The sequence below is a fragment of the Alligator sinensis genome, unplaced genomic scaffold (genome assembly GCF_000455745.1).
Source record: "Alligator sinensis unplaced genomic scaffold, ASM45574v1 scaffold1510_1, whole genome shotgun sequence".
NCBI classification, from domain to species: domain Eukaryota; kingdom Metazoa; phylum Chordata; order Crocodylia; family Alligatoridae; genus Alligator; species Alligator sinensis.
In genome coordinates, this window is record NW_005842654.1 from 832,505 (window position 1) to 844,761 (window position 12,257).

General features: G+C 39.4%; 1 protein-coding gene across 1 annotated transcript in view; it reads left to right on the plus strand.

The window, feature by feature from the left end:
* Positions 1-9,239, plus strand: part of LOC102371847 (microtubule-associated serine/threonine-protein kinase 4-like) — a 154,021-nt gene extending 144,782 nt beyond the window's left edge. The window contains exons 4-6 of the mRNA XM_025215592.1: positions 4,065-4,096; positions 7,495-7,596; positions 9,129-9,239. Coding sequence (XP_025071377.1) covers positions 4,065-4,096; positions 7,495-7,596; positions 9,129-9,153 — 159 coding nt within the window. The 3' untranslated portion in view covers positions 9,154-9,239. The remainder of the gene's footprint in view (positions 1-4,064; positions 4,097-7,494; positions 7,597-9,128) is intronic.
* Positions 9,240-12,257: the final 3,018 nt, after the last annotated feature.

The window sequence follows — 12,257 nt, forward strand, 5'->3', positions numbered from 1 at the left end:
ACAACCAAAATTTCAACCCAGCATTCCAAAGTGAAGAATTAGGATGTTTTCTATATTCATTATTCATCACTTTTTCCTTGGTTGCGAATGAAAGAGCTGTATAATTCAATCAAAATAATTTTCTGCTTCAGTTTGTGTAATAATACTGACCTTTTCACATGCCTATGTGAGGGATGTTACTATGTATCTGCATGGTGTAAACTCCCAGTGAAGATGGACTGTAACAGAACAAGGGGAGGAATGCGCCTGGTCTAACTCACCTTGAGTAAAAGATACTCAGCATTCACTGATCCAGAAACTTTTTATGCAAGAATCCATAATGTAGATAAGCCATAAGCAGGGTTGCCAACTGTCTGTAAATTTATGGACACTATGGATATGGATATGGATAAATAATTAGGCTGAAAATGCCTGTCAATTCTATTAAAAAAACCTGCTGTCTGTAAATTGCAGAGCAAATATAACTCCACAAAATTAGCTCTGTAAAATCATGGAGCTACTGAAGCTCCATGGTTGGAAAGCAAGTTGCATGCACTATGGTTGCTGAAGCAAAGACATCACAGCACTGCCATTTGGTGCCTGAACAGGAGTGCAATACCCTGAAAGTAGCTTGTTTCAGGGCTTTGTGGCTCCCTCTCTAACTGCCCTCCTACCCTAGCCATGTGTGGGTGCTACTGCTGCTTTCCATCTGTTTGTAATGCTTGTAGGTGTCAGGTGGGCAAATGGTGGTCCTTCTTTGGGGGGGTTCATGCTTGGGTAGAAGGAGTGGCAGAGGTAGGCTGGGGAGTGGACTGGTTGGGGCAGCATGGTGTTGGGTGTAGTCAGCAGTACCAGGATGTAGGAGACCCTGGGGCAGTAACTCATAGGAGAAAATGTAGTCTACTGCATGAGTATAATAACTATTTTTCACTTTAACTGATTAAGCTCCATTTATACGTTATCTTAACTGGAAATATTTCTTAGATTTTGATATAGTTTTCATAATACTGATGCAGAATAGTGGGAAATAAGATTTTATGTAAATTCACTGAAAACATTCTGATTTAGACTGAATTTGTTTGTTTTCCATGATGGTAGTATTTACTATTAGTTCAATTAGCTTGATGGGATCAGCTTACTCTAGTCACAAACTCTAGCTTACTTCATAAAACACCTTTTTAAATTAGCAAATTGACCGGGGTAAGTAACCTAAAGATAAAGGCTAGGAAAACAGAACTTTGGTTACCAACCCAAGATTGATTGATTGATTAATTAATTAATCAATTAATTAATTTATTTTGCTGATAATTTTCAAACTTTTTTTACTGTGGTTTGATCCCAATCCTTGTCCAGGGCTTGGCAGGAGACTTAAATTTACATTATGTAAAACATATGTCAGTAAAAAAGTGTTGGTTATCAGTGAAACTTTGCAGATTGTTAGTAGAAAAAAATGTCATGGGTTGGCAATTCTGGCCCGAATAGATGTGAAATATTAAGAGCAATGAACTGTGACCCTCTGAACAAATTACAGTTGTAGCAAAACATTTTGGGGTGGGGTGAGATGGGGTGGGGGGAAGAAAAATGGTAGTAAATTGTGTTTTGACTTGTGGTGAAATTTTCTGTATTGGGGTATTTGTGCCTCTGAGAAATGTGAAAGAACTGATGTGTTGCTGTGATATGTGGGAAGTGTGATGATAAAGAAATTGTCTAGAAAGGAAGTTGTTCTATTTATTCATTTATTTTTGGCTAGCTACTTACTGGAATTGTCATGCTTTTTATTTTTAAATCCATGCTTTAAAAGTGGTATTTGCAGTGCTCTGCTTCAAATGAGATCCATCTGTGTAAAAATAACTTGGGTGTGAAATTTACTTTGTCAGAGCTGTCAGCATCACTTGGTACGTCTTTATTGTCTGCTGATTGTCCTTAATGATTTCTCTGTAATGGAGGCTTCTACAGTAGAAGACAGTAGGGCAAAGGTGCCCATGGTAAGGCCCAGGCAGTTAATGCGATTACAGTGTACCCTGAGGACCATGATGATCATCTACAGTTTTATTACTAATGTTGGTAAGCTCTAGAAAACCTTTAATTTGTCTGCCAAGGAAGATAAAGTATATGGAACTGATTTTTGCATACAAGCCACAATTGTGTTAAATTACATGCAGTCTTTAGACACCTGACAGGCTACAAACATGTAAACTTTGCTCATAGAATTTGGTCAACTTTGTATTGGTTGCTGTCCATTAGGGCTGTGCGAAGCTTCGGTCGCTGATTCAATTCAGCCTGATTTGGTGGCCGAATCTCTGAATCGAATGAGGAGACCCTTTAATCTCTCCAAATTGAATCAGAACCCTCTGAATCAATTCGTATGTAGACAGCTTTAAATGTTTTTTTCTACGTATCTCAAGGTACCTGGCAGCTGAACAGAGATGGTGGGGTGGATGGAGCATCCCACAGGAGCATGGGGTGGGGGGCGGGTGTCCCCAGCGTGTTCAGCTGTGGACCTGGAAGTGGATCAGAAGCACTTGTGGTCCACTTCCAGGTCTACCACGGGGTACGTGGGGGACTCCCCCCCTGCACCCCCAGCTTGGCAAATGGTGCCTCCTGGGTCGGGGGGAACCCGGGGTCCCCCCGTGGCTGATCGCCAAGCCAGCAGGGGCTGGCATGTGGGGTGTGGCGCAGGGGCACGGCGGACCCAGAACAGAAGTGTACCAGAAGTACTTCCAGTCCACTTCCAGGTCCGCTGCCGAGCATGTGGGGGGTCCCCCAATGCTCCTGTGGGATGCTCCATCTGCCCCACCATCTCAGTATTCATGAGCCACGCCTGGTACCTCAAGGTATGTAGAAAAAACATGTAAAGCTGTGTTTATGGCCGAATCGCTCATTCTCCAAATCAGCAGCTAATTTTCAGATTCGGATCCAGCCGATTCGAATCGGGGCAGTGATCCAAATCAACTAATTGAATTGTTGTCCGTATAGGTCAGATGACTGCCCTTGCATTTTAACTACAAGTTATACTCTGTGCTGAAGAAGATTACAAAGACAACTCAACAGATGTAGTGTTTGGATATAACACTAATGGCAGAAATGGAAGGAAGTAAAGGAAGGAAACCGGAAACACAAAGCATAAGAGAAATGTGAAAGCAGAACATGAAAATGATGTAATCCAGAGGTTCTCAAACTGTTGTCCGTGGACCACCACTGGTCTGCAAGCTCCATTCAGGTGATCCGCAGACAGGTTGCGGAACAATCGAGAATATCTGTACTTGGCCCTACACTTGATTTATTTTTTCTGACGATGGAGATTAAGTGGTCCGCTGAGACCCTCAGCAATTTTCAAGTGGTCCATGGAAAATAAAGTTTGAGAACCACTAATGTAATCTATCTAATATAGATAGCCCATTTAGGAGATGCATTATACTTGGATTTGATGGCCGGGATCAAGTGGGTCTTGTGTCTAGCATCCTCTGCCCCAAAATACTAGTAAAACACATACTAGGTACAGTCGCTCCTAATTAATTAGCATTTAGTCAATGCACAATCCTAGTAATTCTCACCAAACTGTAGTTTAATTCCAGTTCTCAATGCAAGGTTTGTAAAAGGTTACTGAAGGATGCCTTATCTTAAGACTTTACTAATTAAAATGGTGCTTTCTAGAGCATCGTTGAAGAATGTTGTATGAATTATAACTGGTTAAGTTGTACATGTCATGACAATGATGTAGTGTCCTTGTATTTGACTGATTGCCTAGAGTCTTGTCAAATACTGAAAAGTCTCACCTGTTTTTGCAGACAATGGGTGGTGAATCTGACTAAGATTCTACTCTGTTTTGAAGTGCAGTAATTGAATGTTACTGTCACAAAGACTAGTGAACTTTCCCAATGTTAGCACTGGGGAAAGCTAATATTTCAAATGGTAAAATGCAGCATAAAAATGATGCACAATTTGTATAATCTTGTATTGTATTCAAAACATTGGTGCTGTCTGTACAGAATTTTTGAGATGAAGGGGGCAGTATGTTGTTCAAAACTCGGTATTTCCTGTTATACGATTATTTTAACTTGACATAATCTTTTCTTTTTTTACAGAAAGAACTGAGCCTTCCAAGAAGAGGAAGTTTGTAAGTAGCTAAAATTTCTCTCTTTGTGTTCATGGCACAGTATGTGGTTTGACAGTTCTTCAGTATGCCTGAGCTTTTTTCACTGGGAGATAGAGTGAACGTTAAATGTGGCAGTTGATGGGCTTTATGATATATACACACACACAAAAAAATTGAGATTGGAAATTAATACTTATGGGTCAGTGTGCTCTGTTTTGAAGATATCTGTTGGTGTGCGGTGTAGTGGCCTTTTTTTATAGAAGATGGTATTATGAAAGATTTCTGGGGTTTATTAACAACAAAAAATGTTTCTTGTAGTGAAGTTTCTTTTATTTCAATTATTGTTGTAATAATTGGGCAAATGTTTGGCCTCAATGAATAGTGCAGATAGAACTACATTGTATTTATTCTGGTAGTTCTGAGATCAAACTCAATGTTGTTGATATTAAGGAAAATAAAACTAAAACTAAAGATTTTTGGTAAAGGTAGAAAGTTGTACATTTAAAATTTCTTAATCAGTGGAAGGACAGGCTCTGTGTGCATGTGTTCTTGCATGTATTATTATTTGGCTAGTAGATGTATGTGAACTTGATCAAATATACCAATACCTGTATGGCAGGGTGCACTTCGAAAATGTATGTATTTTGATTCTGTTTCTTTAGTGAATTGTGAACTATTGGATTTTATAGCCCGTGGTTGTTTTTTTCTGTATCTTTCTTTACGATGCTTCTGCAGGATTACATCCTTTAGAAAGCAATACTGTCCTGTATTTACTTAAGTGATAAAAACCATCCCATTCAGATGCAACCTAGAAATGTTGCACTTAAAATTGATTTAACAGTTGCATGACTTGGGGGAATCTTACCAGACAAAAATATTACCTCCTTTATTCAGTATACTCCAAACTGCAGCACCATCCAAATACAGCCATCTTTATGGTGGGCAAAAGTGGTTACTATAGGTATGCAGCGTGCAGCCCAATTATGTAGGCAAAGGAAACATTGGCAAAGAATGTGTGCTATTATGAAAAGTAAGGCAGAGCTGAAAAGTTCAGTATTTTAGGGGTTTCTTTATTTCACATACCCATAAAATAAATATCTAGAAGAAGGTTTTTAGAAAATGATTAATACATGTAGCATTTTAGCCCTCAAGAACTGCTAAGACTTGCCCTCCCAATATTTAGGTCTTATGCCTTTTGAAGAGTTTAAATGGTTTCCAAGTTAGAACATGGAATACATTGCCCAACTGTGAACTCAGTAACTAGATCTAAGAAACTGGGAACTGTTAAGTGGTAAATAGTCTGGAGCCATTCTTCTTTTGAGGTCTTATAATAGACTACATGCTGAACAGTTGACTAGATTTGGCATTATAAAATGTCTCATTTTGGTTTTAATAAGGCAGTAGTCTTGAAGATCACAAGCTAGACATTTGGACTGTTTTGTTCATCAGGCAACCTGGCCTTCTATAGGATTCTCAGAAAGTGTTTTAATTTTTCCCTGACTTGTGTATTTACATGGATTATAGTGTTAGAATTCAAAATACTGGTCATAGTGATGCGCTTAGGGTGGAAACAGTTGTCACCTTTGTGCCATCAGAATAATTTTTATAGCACCACAAAGTGAATGTAAATAGACATCCATACCTTCTGTTGCACCACAAATGCTCAAAGTAGTAATAAATTGGGCTGCTTTATTGTGGTCCACATCTGTTTACTAATGGTGGAAGAGCTCAGACAGTATGAAGCTGCCTGGGCTCTCTAGCCTCCCTGGGGCAGGGGCACCTTAGGTTTGAGGTGCCGGTCCTGTACACCCCAGGCTTTCCTGGGCAGGATTGCCCCCCTCAAGCCTTTGGAGCACCTGCCTCGCTTTCCCCACTTACCCAGATGCATCACTCCTGGGACACATGTGGGTAAGCAGGGAAATTCTACTGATATAATATAATAGTGCTTTCTCATTTGCTTCTGCTTTGCTGTATCCCTGGACAACCAATTCCAAACAGTCTTTTGTGGGGTGCTGTTTTGAGGACACTGCAAGATGAAGCTCTGAGACAGAAAGCTTAGAATGATTTTCCCTTTAGTGATTGAATAGTGAAGCCTACAGTTGCAGCACAGATTCATCCCATGATGGCATTGCTCCTGGCTTACTGTTTAGAGATATTGCGTCTTCAAAATTTAGACAAGTTGCCACTAGTTATTACCTCTCCATTATCGTACTCTAGAGTCTCCTGTATGGCCGAGAGAGAGAGAGAGAGCATAGGCAACAATGCTTAGCATTTATGGTGGCCAGTCTAAGGGATTCTCTATTGGTAACAGAACAAGAATTAAGTGGCTTTTCTAATCCTATTCTTCAATGGGTTGATGCAACAGAAAAGGAAGGGCATCCCCTCCCTGTCCCCCAGAAAACTGCACATTAGAAGAAGCAAGGGTGCCTGTCAGCTGTCTCTGCTTCCCCTGCAAAGATGGATAGTGAGAGTATAGAACTCAAGAAGCAACAGTAACTCTCATAATGGTAATAATAAAGGATCCCCAGAAGTTCTGGGGTAAGGTGCAGTTGTCTGACAGATAGAGAAGGATGTTCCACTGATGTAAGTGAATTTCCTTACAGCCTGAGTCCCTTCATCCCAACCCCGCCCCCACTCCTGCTCCTTCCTTCCTCTCCAGATGTGAAAAGCAAGTAGATCCTCAAACCCATGTTCAATATGAGTGTACTTAAAACTGGGTACAAGTATTTTACCCAGCTTTAATCCTCTTTCTGCCTTCCCAAAGTGTAGAGTATGTGATCAACACACACATGAATACAGAGGGCTGAAATGAGATGAAACAAAGTGGTGGGAAAGACATTTTATAGAAGCTGAAGGGCAAAGTCTCGGGTTTTATACACTTTTTTTTTTTTCTTTTGGGACCTGATTGCTCTCTTGGCAGTTACCCCTTGCTCAAATTGTTGAGGCAAGAGAATCTCAAGATGACTTCTTTCCCCATTGCAACAAAAGGTTTTTATAAAGAAAAGCCAAGATTAGTCATCACTAGATCTGACTAGATAACACGGGCACAGGAGCCTGAGGCATAAGACAAGACAGCATGTTGTTTTAAAATATTTCTAAAGAGTATGATCCATGTGGCTACATCCTGTTCACAAGACTTTGACTGTTAATTCCAGATGTGCATGTCTAATCCACAGTAGCTAATGTTTGGTTCTGCTAATTACCTGTCATATTAGTACAGTACCTTTTTATAAACTGTTGTGAGATTACAAAAGGCCATTGCTTTTCACATTTGTAGGACATGCAAATATGTTGTTTTTATTTGTATTGAGGATAAAAGTTCAAATAGCTAGGGTATTGTCAACAAGTATTTAGTGCCTTTATAGTAAATACTGTATGTTGAGAAGGTAGCAGTGACAACTGTATGTGTTTAACTGAAGGAAGAAGACCCTGAAAAATTTGTCATCAGTCTGCAGTTTGGATGGGCATGTGCAGGGAAGGATGATGGCGAGCTGTGTCTCAATCGTTTCAAGTTCTGTCAGGTAGGAAATCAATTAACCAAATTACAAGCACAAACACTGCTTTAAAATGTCAATAGTATGTGTTGTCTTTTACTTGCAAAGCTAATTTTAGTCTCCAATAATTAATGTGGTAGTAGATAAAGACTCTGTGGTTTAAAAAAAAAAATAAAAAAAATCTTATTTAAAACCTCCAGAGGCTTTATGTTCTCTAATGTAACTTTGCCACACATTACTTATATTGTGTGATTGACCGGTTAATTGCATAATAAATTTAGATTGGCCACAAGTGTATTATAAAACCAACCACACCTGCAAAATAATTATCATGTAATTAACTGGTTAATTGTACAATTTATTTAGATAGGCCACATGTGCAAAGTAATTATCACTGCATTAAAATGTCCATCCAGCTATTAAGAGCCAACCTGCTACAAAATTAGTGCTTGAAGATGTGTAACAACTTTATAGCTTGTTTCTGCCCTACCTTAATTTAAACGTGTAGCAGGACCCTTTAACAAATATCTTGGGTGCTTCAGTGAGGACCAAATCTTGGTCCTGTTGAAGTTAATAGCTGAACTTCCACTGGCTTTGAGAACTGCAGAAATTGGCCTTAGAGGGTCTCCCCCAGTATTACCATCCTATTTTTGCTTACTGTGGTGAATGTTTTAAAATACCTATTTTCATCAAGTTTTGAAAAATGGCTTCAGAGCAGGCATATTAATTGCATTTATATACAGATTTTATGGCCCTATCATTTGAGATGTCAGTACAAATTATTTTATAATGCTGAGGTTTTAATACGAGTATAACGTAAAAATATCTTTGCCAGCATAATCTTACCCAGCTATTAAAATGGTTAATGTCAGGATTCTGCGGCTTGTGTATATTCTTTTATCTGTATTGCGCACACTTTCCCAAACTGTGTTGAGAGTGGGATCTATAGCACTTAACCAACAGTACTGTTAGAATAAATATGCTACTGCAGAACCAGAGTTTGTCTGAAACCACATGGCTGGACTTTAATGTTCATATTATAAGTCCATTTAGTTGTGCAGTTCTCACCACTAAATGGGCAAGTAACCTAAAAGTATTAAAATAGAACTGGATTAGAACAGAGAGATTTGAAACAAATGCATTATTTCTGTATGGCCTTGAACTTCCAAAGTCCTGGATGCCTTTGCATATACTTGCTCCTTGCACTAGCAGAGCATTGCAGTCAGTCAGTGCTAAGGACTATGGTTGCTTCCCTTTCTCCTCCTCCCCACCCCCCAGCTGAAGCAAACCTAACCTAGTTATATCTTGCAGTGGGGAGACATTTGGTGGTAGTTAAACAATTTGTAAATACATACTTTTTGAAGAGGTCTTGGAAGCATTTGTGTATCACTCCCAGTCGACACCATTTTCTTTATTAATATTCTGCACTTAAAAAAATAGGCTAATGCAAATGTGTTAATATCTGGAGCATGGAATGTAAAAAAACTAAAGGGATCCTGCCTTTACCCTCTGCTGAAGCAGTAAAAATTAAGGAAATTTTCTTCACTAACTTACTACAGGGATGAAGTTCATATGTGGTACTGAAGTAAATTTACTGAAGCAAATAAGAATGAATGCACAATCTTGCTATTTCAGGTACACATGTACATGTCTAACTGTATCAATGCCAGAGCCAGTGTTGATTTTGCTTCATAATAAAAAAAAATGGTTTAAAATTTACAGGTTATTGTTAAGTATTGTCTGAGTATATATAAACAAGTGAACTCAAATACAGTAATTTCTTTGACAAGCCAGGCTGTATGGTGTGTACAATGCAACATACTCTATTAAAATACAGAGCTGCTTCTCATTGAGGATTTATCTACTTAAATTAAGTAGCTGGAAGAAGATGTCTCAACACATGCTGTATTTTAGGCAGATAAATTAGTGTTCCTGTCTTAGTAGTAGCATTTTTAAACATGAGAGCATGTACTCATCCTCTTATTTTTCCTCATTTGCAAAGTGGAAAATACAGTGCAACCAAATGAGTGCCATAATAAAATAACGTGGGTAGCATGAAATAAGTTCATGTCACACAAATCTTCTTTTCCTGTGTATTATTGAGCATTCCTAGTGTAAAAAATGGAGAAAAAAATTCTCTAATAAAAGTAAATTAGCAGCTGGTTTGTACAAGAGAGTAATAAATTTTGAGTTTAAACTGATAGGCATTGAGGGATAGATGATCATGCTTAAATTGAAATATGTTTTCTTATCTTTTCTTTGGGGCATTACTTTTTCGTCTTAACATGCCATATGCTGCAATAGTTGGAGAATTTGGCAAAGCACCTGCTTTGGAAGTTGAAATACTGAACCATTCTGAAATGACTTACATTTGTTTTACTGTTTATTGTTGGCTGGTTTAATTGTTGGGTTCTCATTCTGAAAAAATAGTACAGGCAACCCCTGCTTAGCGCTCTTAATTGGTTCCTGAAAAACTGAGCATTAAGTAAAACCGAAAGTATTTGATGACCCACGATGGCAACTGCAATTGTTTTTAATGACCCAAGATGGTGACCGCGAGTGTTATAATGAAACTTGTTGAGCTCTAAGTGAAATCAGATATCAATTTAAAATGAGTGTTTATAGCAAAACAGCATTAAGCGGGGGTTGCCTGTATGTATGAACAAATGTAGTGGGATAAAATATAAGAAACCAAAACTATTAGAATAGTAGAAAATAGGGCTGAAAGGGACTTCAAGAGGTCACATAGTCCATCCCTGTAGTCTAAGGCAAGTAGACCATTCCTGACAGGTTCTTGTCTGTCTAACCTGTTCTTATCCTCCAGTGATAGAGATTCTACTGTCTCTAAAGGCCTGGACAGATGATGCTTACACTAGTGCAACTTGCAGTGGTTCAACACACTGATGTAAATTATATCAGCATCAGCAGTGGACTACTTAGTGCTATTTGTAGGTAGCTTACAAGCAGTGTATGTTTGAAATCTTGCTATGTTGAACCCCAAACCCAGTGGTTGGTTTAACAAATGGCTATGTTATTGTCAATTGGATAGGGTTAGTCTCTTCCCCCCTGCCCTTATCCAGTGATATCAGCTGCCTGTCTTCTAATTTACAATGAGTTTGTTCATTATGTGAACCAAATTAAATGGTTGAACCTTCCATGCACGAAACCAGATTAAGGCCCTGGACAGATGTAACATTTTGAAGAGTTTAAAATACCTTTAAAGCACTCCAAACAGTAAATGTATGTGTTCATGGCTGACGTGCATCAGAAGTGATCCTCAAAAAAGTTTGTGAAGCTCTTCTTGAAATGTCTCTGTACTTCACTGAGAGCAATAGGGACTTGCTTGGTCCTATGGCATCCCAGAGTGCTCCATTCTTCCCATCCTATGTGGGGCAGAAGGGTAAGGGTGCAAAGAGTAGGGCAGATGGTGGATGAGTGCTATCCTGTGTGCTCAACTATCCTTGGACACCTGTGAAAGCTAAGGAGTGCAAGGAGTCCTTCATTTTTATTTTTAAGATGAATAAAGATATTAGCCACTTTCACACTCTTTGGCTCATCATTTTTGTGGGATTGATCTGGTTGCATATTCTTGAGCAGAAAATATTCTGCTAAGGCATTGGCAGGAGGGAGGTATTTGTTTTTGTCTGTGGAGTAAGAAATTTCAGAACATCTTTTAAAATGTTTTAACCATTTCTTTTATATGGCCTCTTTCCTCAAATATTCCTTTTGTTCTATGTAGGTTAAGCAGGAGCTGAAGTTCTGTTTAACTGAGTGCAGATGTTCCTTTTTCATAGATGTAGATGTGCATAATATAATGAGACTTGCAGCTCCAGTATAGTCTCTTAAACCAAATTCATCCAAAAAAAATATTACCTTTCTTAAAACCTTGGAAAATTAGTTGGGTCTCTTTGAGTTTGGTAAGGGAGTTGCTTAATAGAGCTGTGTGAAGTTTCAGTCCCCGATTCAATTCAGCAGAGATTTGGCCCAATTCATGCCAAATCGGTAGCTGAATCTCTGAATCTGAATCAAATCAGGAGATCCTTTAATCTCGCCAAATTGAATCAGAACCCCCCGAATCGATTTGGAGAGATTCGGAAAGATTCGATGATTCGGATATAGACACAGCTTTAAATGTTTTTTGTACGTACCTCAAGGTACCAGGCAGTTCGTGAATGCTGTATTGGTGGGGCAGATGGAGTGTCCCACAGGAGCACAGGGATGTGCTCCCAGCATGCTCAGCAGCAGATACAGAAGTGGACCAGAAGCAGTTCTGGCCCACTTCCAGGTTTGCTGGGGAGCATGCTGTGGGGATCCCCCATGCCTTTCTGGCTTGGTGACTGGTGCCTTCTGGGTCTGGGGAGGCACCCGGGGTCCCCCCCACAGCTGATCCACTTCTGGATTTGCCACCGAGCATGTGGGGGGCCCTCCCACAGGACACTCCATCCGCCCCAGCATCACAGTGTTCATGAGCTGCTCCTGGTACTTCAAGATACATTTAAAAAAAAAAAAAAAATTAAAGTTGTGTCTATGGCTGAAATTGCTGATTCTCCGAATCAGGATCAAATCTTCGGATTCGGCCGAATCGAATCGGGGACAGTGATCCAAATCGATGAATCAAATCACTGTCCCCAACTTGGGCCGAATCCTAACTGAATACGGCCCGTTTCACACACCCCTGTCACTTAAGC